Below are 16259 nucleotides of genomic sequence, written 5' to 3'. Positions count from 1 at the left end.
CATTGTGTTTACCTCTTAATCGTGTTTACCTCTTAATCGTATATTATCCGGGAGGAAAATCAGAAATTATAGGAATTTTCCTTGTCTTATTTTTCAGCCTATTTCTTTTGACAGCCATTACTGTGTAAGTGTTAGGGATGCGACAATGAATAAACTGTAGTCTGATGAGTGAGGTTTGTGGTGGGGGAATGGTGCAGTCCATCCTGGAATCCAGTAAAATAAGCAATTTTAATACCATGTGATTTGCACTACAACTGGATAATGCTTCTGGAGGAGTGAGGGTAGACTCTGAGATAAATACAAATGAAGAGTTTTTTGAAAAGGCTTTTCTAGCAAAGGCGAGGCACGCACAGAGGCCTAAAGGCAAGAGTGAACAACAAAGTTGTCTGGGTGGAGTTTAGTTTAGAGGAGAATAGTGAAAAAAATGACTAAGTTGTAGACACGTCCTTTAAGGATCATTTTGTGTTTCCTCTCTCTTTTTCTTCTTAATAAACCAGAGGATGACATGATTTTAGTATTCTTTCATCTCCTTGAAGAATGAATTGGTAGAGACAAAACTGATGGCAGGAGGATCCAGTAGGAGGCTCTTTCATTAATACTTGGAATTTACAAAAAGGGAGAGATGACAATAGTCTGGATTGTGATAGCGGTGTTAGAAGATATTAAGGAGAGCAGTATTGGGGCGAGTGTGTGTCCAGGGGCAAGGAGTAGTGTGGAGTCAAGGATGTCATACAGGTGTCTGTGTTAGAAACTTGTGTGGATGGTGGTGCCCTTGTGGGGGGAAATGGGAATAGCGGTTACGTTGGTGAGAAGAATTAATCTTTGGTTGTGTTGAGCTTGGGTTGGCTAGGAAATCCAAGTGGAGCTAAGAGGCTTTTGAAGTATGGGTGTAGGGTTAGGGTGAAGAGATCTCAGTGCATGAAAATTAAAGTCAGGAGGATACTTACGATCCCCTTGGGAGCGAGGATGGACTAAGAGAGCAGAGGGCTGAGGTCCAGCCTCACAGGAACACTGCATTTAAGGACTGGCGAAGGATGGAAATGTCTCAGAGAAGGCTGAATAGGAGGGAAAGCAGAGGGGTTGATAGTGAGGACAGTACTGATGAAGGAAGCAGTGGTCCAATGTCTCATTTTGTCACTTGTAGCACAGTGTGTTGTAGCTTTGTGATGGGAGGGATATTTCTGGATCTCTATCGCTTAGCACATTCAGCCTGGCCATTAGCTGATACAGTGACTCTGGGGGAAATGAAGAGAGGCTGCTTTCCTTCAGGATATTTCTCTCCTACTTCCCAGAAAGTGATACAAGTCTCTCTGGCGACAGGAACTGCCACTCTCTGGAGTTGTGTAATGCTTACTTTGCACAGCTCTGAGCTGTGGGCTTGTGCATGGTGCTTGTGTCAGTTGAGTAAAGCAGATGAAACGTCAATTACCGTGTATTTTTTCATTATTTTTACTCACTTTCATGTGTATGTCACTTACAGATTTGTTTTTATCATTACCTTAGTAGGTGTATCAGGTAGGTGTCATTCGTAAGTTTTTATGAATGATGCCTAGACAAGTGACGTGCCTTCTGGAAAGATTCGGGAGGGAATCACAGTCAGCTGTCCTGACACTGGTCCATTGCTCTGTCTTCTAAAGCACACTGCTTTTAGAGTTGCCGTGGTCTAGTCTTTATTCCTTGTTTGAAGCTTAATTTTTTATTTCACTTTTAAGGGCAGGGAGATGCAGACCTGGAATTTGTTTCCGGCTGTTCAGTAGACTCCGATTCCAGAATATGTTGGAATTTCAGACTCCAGAACTTTTGAGAATGCCATTACAGGTAGAAATGTACTGAACTCTAAAAGGCTGCTTTCAGGGGTGAGGGAGGAGAGGGACCACTTCAACTTAATACCAGTCGAACTTTTAAATGGTAATTCCTAAAACAAAATTATAAAATATATATGATGGGAGGTGGTTATGTATCTAACTAATATTTTTTTTCTAGACAAGAACATTTAATCCAGGGAAGTCTGGGTGGCTCTGTCAGTTGGGCAACTGCCTTCAGCTCAGGTCCTGATCCCAGGGTCCTGGAATTGAGCCCTGCTTTGGGCTCCGTGCTCAGTGGGGAGCCTGCTTCTCCCTCTCCCCTTGCCTGCTACTCTGCCTGTTTGTGCTGTCTGTCACATAAGTAAATAAAAATTCTTAAAAAAAAGTTTAATCCATAAACCTCCAAAATTTTATTTATTTATTTTTATTTTTTTTAAAGATTTTATTTATTTATTTGACAGACAGAGGTCACAAGTAGGCAGGCAGAGAGAGAGGAAGGGAAGCAGACTCCCTGCCGAGCAGAGAACCCGACTCCGGGCTCGATCCCAGGACCCTGGGATCATGACCTGAGCCATAGGCAGAGTCTTTAACCCACTGAGCCACCCAGGCGCCCCCAAAATTTTAAAGGACTACTTGAGTTCATTTAAATTATGGTACAGTTTATATATATATATACACATATATACATATGTATATATATATATATATATATATACACATATGTATATATGTGTATATATATATATATATTTTAAAAGCAACATTTTAGAAGTCTGTCAACCATATAATAGTGTTCATCTTTCACATTCTCATTGAGGATTAGAAAACAAATTATTTAAATTCCAAAAGATAATAGCAAAATTTCAGTTTAAGATGCTGAGATTAATCTTGGTAGTCTGGAACTCAGTCCACTGAGATTTCCTGACCTTTACTAATTGTTTTGAAAAATGGTTTTCTGACTTCACACTAGCCAGACGTTGTAGTTTCTAGGGAAACCTACCAGAAATACATTAATTTGGTTCTCTGGTGTGCTGAGCCAGATGCTAGCTTCCAAACTTTTTTAAAGATTTTATTTCTTTATTTGAGAAAGAGAGAGAGGGCGTGGTAGGAATGGACAGAGGGAGGTGAGAGAGAAACTCTAACTAGACTCCACTCTGAGAGCAGAGCCTTACTCAGGACTTGATGTCATGACCCTGAGATTAGGGCCTCGGCTGAAAACCAGAGTCAGACATTTAACTAACTGAGCCACCAATGTGCACCCCCCCCCACTGTTCTTTTTATTTAAATAATTTTTTTTAAAAAACATTTTGTTTATTTGACAGAATGAGAGTGAGCACAAGTAGGCGGGAGTAGCAGAGGGAGAGGGAGAAGCAGGCTCTGCACTGAGCAGGGAGCCCAGTGTGGGGCTCCATCCTAGGACCCTGGCATCATGACTAGAGTGGAAGGCAGATGCTTAACTGACCAAGTCATCCATGTGCCCCTCTACTGTTCAATTTTTTTTTTTAAGATTTTATTTATTTATTTGAGAGAGGGAACACAAGTGGGTGGCCGTGGGAGGGACAGAGGGAGAAGCAGGCTGAGCAGGGAGCTTGATGGGCTTGATTTCAGAACCCTGGGATCACGACCTGAGCCCAAGGCAGACATTTAACCGACTGAGCCACCCAGGTGCTCCTCTACTGTTCATTTTAATCAGAAGACTCTGCTAGTCTGTTTGGGGACTATGTTTCCCATGATTTCTTTCTCTTTTTTCTTTTTTAAAGATTTTATTTATTTGAAAGAGAGAGAGCATGAGCAGGGGGAGTGGCAGAGGGAGAAGCAGAAGCAGTCTTCACGCTGAGCGGGAAGCCCATGAGATCTGGCGCTCAGGCTCGATCCCAGGACCCTGGGATCCTGACCTGAGCCAAAGGCAGACACTTAACGACTGAGCCACCCAGGGGCCTCTGATGATTTCTTTGAAAGTCAAAATCAACATAAATTTCAGCATTTCAAAATGATTTGCTGTTCTTGTTTACAGGAACTTTGTTTACATACTAAGCTGTTAGCTCCAGTAAACTGTCCTATTGCCGATTTCCTTATGAAAGCTCCTGAACCCCCACCAGCTTTAATTGTAAGAAATGCTGTACAGATGCTTAAGGTTGGTGTCTCCACAGTTTTATTTTACCTGTTTTACTTGAAATTTAAACACAGTGAGGATACATCTTACTGAATTTTGTCCTTAAAAATGTTATCTTAAATAATCATGTACTTTGAATAATACTCTCATGGTAATTATAGTAAAACAGTAGAGTTCATAGTTCTTTTTTATATAAAATATGGAAAGCGGAATTTTTTTTATAAGATGTAGCAGAAGAAAATTAACATTTTCATTTCCTGATGACTTTTTAGGTATGTGATTTGATTAAGCATAGTTTTTGGTCGTGTCAGATTCTGTTTTGTGTTCTTTTATTTAGACAATAGATGCAATGGATGCCTGGGAGGATCTCACTGAGCTGGGATATCATTTGGCTGACTTGCCGGTAGAGCCACATCTTGGTAAAATGGTCCTGTGCGCTGTTGTTTTAAAGTGTCTGGACCCCATCCTCACAATTGCTTGCACACTAGCCTATCGAGACCCTTTTGTCCTGCCAACCCAGGCTTCTCAAAAACGGGCAGCTATGCTATGTAGGAAACGCTTCACTGCAGGGACTTTCAGTGACCACATGGCCCTTCTCCGAGCATTCCAGGTATGGTTTATTATTGTCATTTCATTTCTGAACATGGTGTTGCCTATACACGTATCTGGGGCAAGTGTAATGAATTCACAAAGAGACACGATTCCATTAATTTTGTTTCATTCAGAAGTCATATTTTATACTGGCTTATAAAAATACCTTTCTACTGTTAATGTGCTGGAATTATCAGTTTCTACCTTTTTTCTCTTTCATTTTCTCAGTTTTCTCCATGTAGGAATATGTGAATGCATGTATTTATGTTTATTTACTTGTATTCTTTTTTTTTTTAAGATTTTATTTATTCCTTTGACAGAGACAGATCAGAAGTAGGCAGAGAGGAAGGCACAGAGAGGAGGAAGCAGGCTCCCCGCCAAGCAGAGAGCCCGATGTGGGACTCGATCCCAGGACCCTGAGATCATGACCTGAGCTGAAGGCAGAGGCTTTAACCCACTGAGCCACCCAGGCGCCCCTTGTATTCATTTTCTAATACTCAAGTTCCTACTCTTTTAATCCTATCTTGGGTAGGGAATGCACTAAAATTTTAGTTAAGAAGCAATGTATATTACTCAAAGTGTATAGAACAAACATTGGAAGAAAATTACCTTGAATTTAGTATCTATTTATTGATTTCTTTTTAGAGTACATCTTTTTCTTATGTGCTCGCAACACTGCACTACGAACTTAATTTTATAAAGTAAAATCCAAATATCACTTAAAACTTTTCAAGATAGGAGTAGTGAGAAATTGAGGAATGTGATAAATGAGAAAGCAAAGATAAGGAAAATGGGATTCTGAGGGAAGGAAGTGATACGTAATTTAGAATTTCAAATAATGTGGAGAAGATGATGTTACTTCTTGAAAAGGTAGACATGTTATTTATCCTTAAATTCTCTCGAATGTAGGCTGTGACTATACTTTTTTCTTTGTGACTATACATTTTTTCAAAAAAATTTCATTTTGTTTATGCAGAAAATACTCTTTTTCCAGGCATAGAGGAATTTTCTGTTATATATAGATTAAAAAAAAATAATGGCAAGCTGTTTTGTGAGCATCATTGAACAATGGATAATATCATGCTATTGAGTTCATTAGATACTCCATGTTATGGTAGATTAGTTGAGTGGATAATAGAGGGAGATTTGGTGTAGAATTCCTATGCATTCTTTGTTTTTTCCCCAGCTCCTTCAAAAGCAGAGAGGATAAAGTACTGCCTTGGTCTTTTAGTTATATTCCAAAGTAAGAAAAATCATTTTCAAAGAGGAGCTTTCTTATACTGCATATAGATGGTTTCTGGAAATCTCACTTCCCATTCTCAGATAAATTAAGAAGAGGTTGATATAAAGTTTTTTTTTGGAGGACAGGAGTGGTAGAATTCTTACATATAAACGGTGTTATGGTGGCTTAGTTAAAAACCTCCAGTACTTCAGTGGAAGAAGACTAGCAGACACATCTGAAAAGGTAGATGTTTTTACATAGCTGGTCCGTTTAGGTTAATGGATACTTTATTCTCATTAGGATTTTATAAACTGAATGGCTTTCATAGCCTTTGAATATAAATTAATGATAACTTTTATTTAATCATGAAGTCTTAGATTTTTCTTATATTTAATTTTAAAATTTATATTTTTTAAAAATTGAGATGTCATTGACATATAAGATTAGTTTTAGGTGTAAAACATAATGATACTATAATTGTATATATTGGGAAATGATCTCTATAGTAAGTCTAGTTAACATCCATCATTGCACATAGTTACAAATATTTTTCTGTTGTGATGAGAACTTTTAAGATTTACTCTCTGATATGTTAGATTTATTGTGATCATTTCATAATACATACAAATACTGAATCACTATTTTGTATACCTGAAATGAATATAATGTTAAATGCCAGTGATACCTCAATTTAAAAAAAAGTTTACAAAAAAAAAAAATCTACTCTTTGGGTACCCGAGTAGAGCAGTTGTTTGGGCATTCAGCCCCTTCTGCTCAGGTCATGAGATTGAGCCCCGCATTGGGCTCTGCACTCAGCGAGTGCAGAGAATATCATGAATATCATGAGACTCTCTTTCCCTCTGCCCCTCTGCAGACTCTCTTTTTCTCTAAAACAAATAAATCTTTTAAAAAAACTATACTCTTAGCAACTTCCAGATATACAATGTAATGTTATTAACTATGGTGACCTTGCTGTAAGTTACAGGACTTAAATATTTTATAACTTTAAACTTGTATCTTTTGACCCTCTTCACCCCACCACTCTCTCCTCCCCTGCCTCTGGGAACTACCAATCTGTTCTCTGTATCTTTGAGTTTTGGGTTTTTTGTTTGTTTGTTTGTTTAGTTTTGTTTATTTATTTGACAGAGATCACAAGTAGGCAGAGAGAGAGGAGGAAGCAGGCTCCCTGCTAAGCAGAGAGCCCAATGCGGGGCTCGATCCCAGGACCCTGGGATCATGAACTGAGCCGAAGGCAGAGACTTTAACCCACTGAGCCACCCAGGCACCCCTGAGTTTTGTTTTTTTTTAATAAGGGCCTAGATTTTATCAAATAATTAGAAGGAGAATTGACCTTGACCTCTAGCTAATGTAAAGGTTTTCAGTTACTTTGCAGCCTAACTAAGGAATTTAGTGAATGTATCTTGTTATATAATTATATTTTCGTAGGCATGGCAGAAAGCACGAAGCGATGGGTGGGAGCGAGCCTTTTGTGAAAAGAATTTTCTTTCACAAGCTACCATGGAAATAATCATTGGCATGAGAACTCAGTTGCTTGGTCAGCTTAGAGCATCAGGTAAAATTTTCCCTAAAAAACTTACTTAGACCACTGAGAGCACCTTACATAATTATAGCTATTTGTGTTTTTATTGTTAACTGATGCCATCTGATATTATTTTTATGACATTTTCACATTGTTTTATATCTTGTATATAACAAACTGCTTTGTAGACTCCTTTGTGATTTCAGCTTTTGTTTGTTCGTTAGAAAAACGATATTGTAGAAGCTGTAGTTGAGAAATCTATGAGTACCTTTTGATACTATAGGCAGTGAGCAATTTATAGTACATTTGTTGGCAAAAAGCAATTTAGATGTTGTTCTGTTTTATCACTTTAATAAACAGCTGTTTAGCTCTATAATAGATTTAAATATATAAAAGTAGGTTGATACAAATGTGGTCTTCATATTTTTAGAACATAAAACGCTAGTAATCTCTCTTTAAGGCACTTTTTTTTTTTTTTTAAGAGAATGCCAGTATTGTTATGTCAGTTTGGAATTACTTCTTTAAATTTCCTTTTGTTAATTTTTTAATAAATTTCCTTTTGAGTAGCATAGTACATTGAGAATATAGTCGAAAAATACCAGAGCCCAGATGCATGGATGAGCTAAAGAGCCAAAGTAATAAAAGGAGTGAACCAAAAGGTTTTAGAGTGGTCTCAAATATTAGGAAATATGAAAGGCTTTGGAAATTCAAGCAAGAGTATCTGTATTGCCGTCACTCTAGAATTCATGTCTGTCATAACCAAAATGTTATTAATACCAGTCAGAAGAATGATTTAGATTTTCAGCTATGATTTTAGTATATTTCTTTTTAAAAAAAATTTTAGTACATTTCTGATAGCATCTTACAATGAACTTTATAGCAAGGATGTGTATTCTTTAGAAGTCCCTAAGTCCCCCATACTTTACTTTAGCCTGAGCAAGCTTAAACTTTCTTAGAATGTTGATTCTGTATTTTAAACTTTACAGAGGAGATTTTATTAATTATTGTGGAATTTGAATATCATGAAACGTGCATGGGTTAGTACAATTTTTGTAATAAACACACATGTTTGAAAGTATATTTTGTGCAATAGTGTGTTGTGTTTTTTTCCCCTCCGTCTAGGCTTTGTTAGGGCACGAGGTGGCGGTGACATTCGAGATGTTAACACAAATTCCGAGAACTGGGCTGTCGTTAAAGCTGCCTTGGTAGCAGGCATGTATCCTAATTTAGTCCACGTGGACAGAGAAAATGTCGTATTGACAGGGCCGAAGGAGAAGAAAGTTCGGTTTCATCCCACTTCAGTTCTCAGCCAGCCTCAATATAAAAAGGTAAAATATTTTTAATGCTCTTAGGCCTTGAGGTGAAAGTAATCTAATTTACATAGTTGAAGAGCAACAAAAAGATGTTTCACAGACCAAGCAATTAATTGGCTATATATGTATAATTAAACATTGGAACAAAATTTTGATGTAATCTTAGCATTGGAAGAGGTCATGTGTTAGGTAATGAGGACTTGTTTTCCAGCTGCGTGAGCAATGACTTGCTTTACTGTTTGCCTGACAATATCTGTCATCTGTTGCGCTGAGGGACTTACTGCAGGTTAAAAGTATGGCCAGTAAAGTAGGTGGTAAATTAGTTAAGATTTTGATTTCTTTTTCTGATAGATTCCTCCAGCCAATGGTCAGGCTGCAGCGATTCAGGCACTGCCTACAGATTGGCTTATTTATGATGAGATGACCAGAGCTCACAGAATAGCTAACATTAGATGTTGTTCGGCAGTGACCCCTGTCACTGTGTTGGTATTCTGTGGACCAGCGAGGCTGGCAAGTAATGCTCTTCAGGAACCTTCATCGTTTCGAGGTAAATGGATCATAAGGAAATACAAATCTTTGAAATGAAAAAAAAAAAAAAAGATTTTTTTTACTAGACCAAATAAGATTTGAAATTCCAAACACATATGTAGGAGTAGCTCTCTTTTGATATATTGAGACAAATTAAGAAAATACTAAAGTGTACCTCAGTTCTTAAAATTGATTTCTAAAGTAACTCGTTACTGGTTTGTGCATTTTTGGTTAATTTTGCTATAGGAAGTTTACTTTTCTCTCCCACTTGAAGTTAAATAATAGTTTAACATAAAGGTAATTGTTTAAAGGAAATCGTAAGAGTGACCCATGACCCCATTTCCCTTATGCAAGCAAACACTTTTTATATTATGTTAAGAATATTGGGGCACCTGGGTGGCTCAGCCGGTTGAAAGTCTGCCTTCTGCTCAGGTCATGATCCCAGGATCCTGGGATCAAGTCCCATATCGGGATCCCTGCTTGGCGGGGAGACTGCTTCTGTCTTCCTCTGCATCTCCCCCAGCTTATTCCTTCTCTCTCTCTCTCAAATAAATAAAACTCTTAAAAAAAAAAAAAGGATGTAGCCCCCAAAAAAAGATTATGTGATTTTATAAAGTTATATATATTTTTTATTTTATATCCTGCTATTTTCATTGTACAAAAATATTTATATTAATGGCTGCAAAATATTCTATCACTTAAAAGTGGCAATAATACATTTAAAATGTTCCTTTGTACTTGCTTGTTTTCAAGTTTTTGCTGTTCAGTGATTCAGCAAATATTCATTGGTCAACTCCTATATGTCAAGGATGCTAGACATTGAAGATGTAACAGAAAACAGTATAGACAAGGTGTTTTGGTCCTTAAGAGTTTACATGGTAGTGGGGGGTAGACAGTAAAAAAGTAAATAATCTGCATGCTACTATGAAGGAAATAAAGAGGACTGCCTTAGGGGGGTAACTTGCTTTAGAAAGAGACCCTAGAACAAGTATCTCTGAAGGGGTGTGATTTGAGTATAAGACCTAAAGTATGAGACGCTGTTAGGAAGAGAAGCAGATTCAAAATGATTCTGGAGGAAAAAAAACAAAAACAAAAACAAAAAAAACAAAATGATTCTGGAGGTACTGCTAATTGCTGGATTGAATGGGTGGTGAGTGGAAGGGAGAAGTCAGTAACTTGCAGGATTTTGGCTGTGGTAGCTTGCTGGAGTAACTTTTTAAAATTCTTTTTTCTTCTTGATGTTCACCTTGGATGGTTTCTACCGCCCTGTCTTCTAAATCACTGATCCGTTCTACTCATCTAATCTGATGTTCAGTCCTTTTAGTTTATATTTCATTTCAGTTCTTATATCTCTCAGCTTTCTCTTCATATACTGTTTTAGAAAGCTTACATGATTGTATATCACATTTGGCATCTTTGTTTTTTTTAAAGTATTCATTTATTTAAATCATCTCTACACCCACCATGGGCCCTGAACTCACAAACCCGAGATCAAGACCTGAGATGAGGGACGCCTGGGTGGCTCAGTTGGTTAAGCAGCTGCCTTTGGCTCAGGTCATGATCCCAGCGTCCTGGGATCGGGTCCCACATTGGGCGCCTTGCTCGGCAGGGAGCCTGCTTCTCCCTCTGCCTCTGCCTGCCATTCTGTCTGCCTGTGATCGCTCTCTCCCTCTCTCTCTCTCTGATAAATAAATAAAATCTTTAAAAAAAAAAAAAAAAAAGACCTGAGATGAGATGAAGAGTCAGCCACTTAACTGAGCTACCCTGGTGCTACATCTCCTTTTCTTCTTTTAAATTTGAAACTTATGAATTTACATGAGCTTTTCTTGATTTATAGTGTTTTCATTCCCTTCTTTATGTTCTTAGTTTTCTTCTCCATCCGGTTAATATTTAAAGATTGTGTTTTGATTTTTAAGTTCTTGTCTTTTTTTTTTTTTTAAGATTTTATTTATTTGAGAGAAAGAAAGAGAACACAAATTGTGGTGAGGAGGGGCAGAGGGAGGAGGAAAAGCAGACTCCCCGCTAAGCAGGGAACCTGATGTGGGACTCGATCCCAGGACCCTGAGATGATGACCTGAGCCGAAGGCAGTCGCTTAACTGACTGAGCAAGACAGGCGCCCTATTCTTGTCTTTTTAAAATTTCCTGCATTTTGATTAGAGATTATAGTCTTTAAAATGCCTTTCCCCCCCTTTTTATAAATACTGAGACTTAATTTGTGAACTCTTGGATTTGAAGAGCTCTCCACCCAAACTGTTAGTATATCAGGTAGATTTATGTAAATACAGAGTGTCTGTGTTTACTGACTTCTTTTGCTATAAGATGTTAAAAGTGAAATTTTTTGCTTTCGATGTGTTTGAACAGCGGATGGTATTCCTAATGACAGTAGTGACAGTGAAATGGAAGATAGAACTACTGCTAATTTAGCAGCTTTGAAACTTGATGAGTGGCTCAATTTCAAACTAGAGCCTGAGGTAAGTTGCTCTTCAGTAGTGTGGTGAGTTTCTTTCATTCAGTGAGTATGAACTGACATACGGTATGTCACGTGAGCCCTTAGTGTTAGAGAATATTGTTTGTGTTTCAGTTTTCGCGGGGCCCTTATGCATTCTCTGACATTCTGGGGTGTATTCAAGTAGAGGATTTGAAAAGCCTCGGTGTGGCTCGTATTTAAGCACACTGATATTTGAGTGTTTCTGTGGGTGGTACACAGGAACTCCCTTTGTTTCGTGTAACTCTGTTTCTGAGAGAAAGATACGAGTTCATTCTGTTTTCTCTTTTTGTATATTTCTGAATTGGGAAAGATGAATGTCTTTTCTTCAAATTAAAAATGTTCTTGACGAAGCCTTCCCTTCATTCCATCTCCACCTTTATGTATTTATTTTTTTTCAAGGTATTCAAATCCGTATTGTTATTCTCCTCCTTTATCTTTCTATACAGCTTTTCTCCTTTTGGAATGGGAATAACAGAGGAAGTACGTTACTTTCTAACCTTAAATGTTTATACAGATGCTCAACACATTTAATTATAGAAAATCAATTTGTTTTGAGTTACAAAATTGATGTGGATATGTAATTAATGAAAAAAAGATGTTAAAAAGATAACTATAAGAATACCCAGATACATGCTGTATTCCCAGTTATATGGCTCTGATTCATAAAATATCAGCACATTCACTTGCATACTAATTTAATCCATGGATCAAGGCTATGTATTCGAAGGATGCCAGGGCCCTTCAAGAGCTGGAGAAAAGAGTTTGGGAACAGAATATGCTTTATTTAGCCAGTGAATACCTAGAGTAATAAAGTTTTATCTCATGATAGCAGTCAGACTTGCAAACATGCAGAAATAGGATTTAAGGTTTTTTTTTTTTTTTTTTTAAAGAGTTATTTGAGAGAGACTTATAATGCATGTAAGTAGGAGAAGGGGGAAGGAGAGAATCTCAGGCAGACAACCGCCCTCCCCACCCCTGCCTAGTGTAGAGCTTGATGCAGGCTTGCCCTCATGCTCCTGAGATCACAGTTGGAGCTGAAATCAAGAGTCAGATGCTGAACTGACTGAACCACCCAGGTACCCCAGGAATTAAGGGTTTTAAATGTAGTTATAAAGCTCATAAAAAAGCAGACTGAGGTACATTTACTCAAAATGTTGAGATTCATTAACTGGTAGCAAACAAAATAATTCCTCAGACAAATGCACATTTTCCAGTATATTGGGGGAAGGAAGGGAGAAGAATGTGCGTTAAGTAGTGAAATCTGCCAAGCTGTGTATCAGTATTCTGTCACACCAAACAGTTTGGAGACAAGGAAAGTGTTCTGACATAATTTCAGATTATGTTTCACTTGGCTAAAATAGAGCTTAAGGTTGATTTGCCATATTAAAATTGACTACAGTGAATTTTCACAGGTTATAGACTTGAACTCTGGGACTAAATATGGCATGAATTTTTTTTTTTTCTTAAGATTTTATATATTTATTTGATAGAGAGAGAGAGAGATCACAAGTAGGCAGAGAGAGAGAGGAGGGAGCAGGCTCCCTGCTGAGCAGAGAGCCCGATGTGGGACTCGATCCCAGGACCCCGAGATCATGACTGAGCTGAAGGCAGCAGCTTAAACCACTGAGCCACCCAGGCACCCTGTGGCATGATTATTTTGCTTTTAATCTGTCAAATAGCTAAAAATTGACAATTTTAAAAACTACTACAAAGAACAAGTTGTAGTGATGTGACTCTTAGGTCACTGAACCACTTGTAAAGGGGTCGACTGATAGTATTTAACCAATTCAGAGAGTTAATCCTCTCTGAGTTAATTCACTCAGTCTCTATGCCTTAGCTGGGACACATAATTACAAAAGATAGCTATTGGTAAAAGCTCTGTCTCTCTCTCTTTTTATCTTTTTTTAAAGATTTTATTTATGTGTTTGACAGAGAGAGACACATAGAGGGAACACAAGTAGGGGCAGCAAGAGAGGAGAAGCAGGCTTCCCACTGAGCAGGGAGCCTGACTCGATCTCAGAACCCTGGGATCATGACCCGAGCCAAAGGCAGCTGCCCAGTGACTGAGCCACCCAGGTTCCTGCTCTGTCTGTATTTTTAAGAGATCCTACTATTTCCATTTTTGTTGTTATTGAAGGGGGAGGGTGGTCAGTAAAGCTATCAAAGGTTGACAGCCAGCTAGGTTTACTTTTTTACTCTCTGTTCACTCATCATTTCAGTCCCACCCCTGGAATCCCACTTCTATTTGCACCAGCCCTTCCGTTCCCTGAAACGGCCTTTGTAAAGGTCAGCATGTCCCCCACATTGTCAAGGGCAGCCTCCTGTCCTTGAGTTCACCCTTTCTCTTATGTTTGGCACTGTTGTTCATCCCCTTCCTTGTGTAATACTGCCCTTCTCCTATTTTCCTCCTCACCTGTCCCAGCTTCTTTGTCACAAGTTACTATGACATTAGTCTTTCCTGGTTCTTCTTTCTTAAAAAGTCATTCCTTCTTAGGTTCTTTCATTGACTGTGCCCTTATGTGTTTGTGCCTTAAATGTTAGATATTCTCCAGTACTCTGGGCTTTACTGTGCTCTTTTCATGTCTGTGTACAATCTCTAGGGACCTTACCTCGGTGTGTAGGTTTAGTAACCATTGATGCATGGATGACTCCCAGGTCAGTCTATATTTCTAGCTTTGGCCTTTCTCTGGATCTGTGAGACTAGCTGCTCTCTGGATCATCCTGTGGATGTTCTCTAAGCACCAAAATAAAATATGAAGGAAACAAAATGTATTTTTCTTTATTTACTCTGCTGTTACTGTTCAAGTTTTAATCACACTCTAACCACACATTATTGGCCGTCTGATCCACTGGACTGTGTCATTTGACTTTGTGTCTCTAGTCCTCATATGTGGTCAAGAAGAAATGTTATCTCATTCATGCAACAAAAAGAGTGAAGTACATTACTTCCTGCCAAGTTGCACAGTGTCCTTTGGAAACAGTCACAGAGCTTCACTAGTAAATGGGTGTCTTGCAAGTGGTTTGCCATCTTGCTTGACTCGCCTTGAACTGAGGAGCCCGTTCTATTCCAGGCAGCCAGTTTGCTGCTGCAGCTCCGGCAGAAGTGGCACAGCTTGTTTTTACGCCGAATGAGAGCGCCATCCAAACCCTGGTCTCAGGTTGATGAGGCCACCATAAGAGCCATCATCGCTGTTCTCAGCACGGAAGAACAGTCTGCAGGCTTACAGCAGCCGTCAGGAATAGGCCAGAGGCCAAGGCCTATGTCTTCAGAAGAACTTCCTCTGGCATCATCTTGGAGGTCAAATAACAGCAGGAAAACTTCGGCAGATACTGAATTTTCAGATGAGTCTGCTGCTGCAGAAAGGTAAATTGGTAACATTTTATCAAAACTGGAGACATTTTTCCCCCTAGAAAAATGAATTATCAAAGAATCATGAGCTTTTGTAACATTTAAAAATTACTTATCATGGAAAAAAACATAGAAAGGTTACAACAAAATGGGAAGAGTTTTTTTTTACCTTTTTAAAAAATTTTTTTAAAGATTTATGTATTTATTTTAGGTGGGGAGGGACACAGGGAGAGCAAGAGCATGTCTTAAGCATGTCTTCAGCTGAGCTGAACTCGATCTCACGGCCCTGAGATCACGACCTGAACCGAAACCAAGAGTTGGGCACTTAACCGACTGTGCCACCCAGATGCCCCAAGTTTTTTACTTTTAAAACATGTTTTTCAGCAGTCTTAAGATAAAATGAGGGATTTTAAACTCTTGGTATTTATGAGTTATTTAGTAAGGAAAATTTTTTTATCAGGAAAATCTCAAATGTTTAATTTCAAGAATTGACAAGTTTAGCATCTGTTAAAAAGCTACCATTATTTTAAAATTACATATTTTTGTTGCTACATGTCAAGTAATATCTTTCCCAGACATCCTACAGCAAGAAGCATGGGCTGTGGCCATTTGAAAGAACAACATTCCCACAAGTCTTACCTTAAGTATCAGTATTGCTGATTGTATTGTATTCCTATAGGAGATCAATTATTCATTCATTGATTCAGTGATGCGTTACATGTGCATTGTTCTTGGTGTAAGAGATATAGCAGTGTACCAAACAAAGATCTCTTTCTTCAGAGAGTTTATCTTTTATCCAGGGGAGGCGTATAATAAGCAAATTTACTGTAATGGCAGAATCTGTTACACTTTAGCCAAATTCTTCTTTTTCTTCCCAGCATTAAGCAATTAGATGTGATATTTTTATTTACTATATGATGATGATTAGTAATAAGAGAGCTTTTCTGTTGAATTATTTATCCAAAAATGTGCTTCAATTATAGTGGTTGTAATGAATCATTGGCCATGATTCAAAAATATTTGTAGTGTAACAACATTAGTTAGAACCAAATTTGTTTCTTTATATCCATTAAAACATGTCTTACCCTGCTAGAATTGATAACAAAAACAATATTCTTGTCTGTGATGCTAATTTTGGCAATATTGGTAGAAAGTCTGTGTGTTAAGACTATTTCATTGTTAAAAAAAGCTGAAAATACAGACAGTGAAAACATGAAAGTTATGTAATGTTTACTGTTTTTTAAGGATCAGATGGGGCTGTTAGTGTCTTCTTTTGGTCAGATTTGCATATTTGAATGAAACATACGGT

The 16259-nt window shown here is 38.1% G+C and overlaps 1 protein-coding gene across 2 annotated transcripts in view; it reads left to right on the top strand.

Moving 5' to 3' along the window:
- YTHDC2 (YTH N6-methyladenosine RNA binding protein C2) overlaps positions 1-16259 on the top strand; it is a 75379-nt gene that overhangs the window by 45027 nt on the left and 14093 nt on the right. For both annotated transcript variants that reach the window (XR_009407143.1, XM_059416116.1), the window contains exons 18-25: positions 1713-1818; positions 3820-3939; positions 4256-4528; positions 7178-7304; positions 8394-8599; positions 8936-9131; positions 11475-11584; positions 14673-14965. Coding sequence is in view for 1 of the 2 variants with exons in the window: in XM_059416116.1 (XP_059272099.1) it covers positions 1713-1818; positions 3820-3939; positions 4256-4528; positions 7178-7304; positions 8394-8599; positions 8936-9131; positions 11475-11584; positions 14673-14965 (1431 nt within the window). In the remaining variant the exon portion in view is untranslated. The remainder of the gene's footprint in view (positions 1-1712; positions 1819-3819; positions 3940-4255; positions 4529-7177; positions 7305-8393; positions 8600-8935; positions 9132-11474; positions 11585-14672; positions 14966-16259) is intronic.

Source organism: Mustela nigripes, chromosome 12 (genome assembly GCF_022355385.1).
Source record: "Mustela nigripes isolate SB6536 chromosome 12, MUSNIG.SB6536, whole genome shotgun sequence".
Lineage (NCBI taxonomy): Eukaryota > Metazoa > Chordata > Mammalia > Carnivora > Mustelidae > Mustela > Mustela nigripes.
This window is presented reverse-complemented; position numbering and strand designations above follow the sequence as displayed.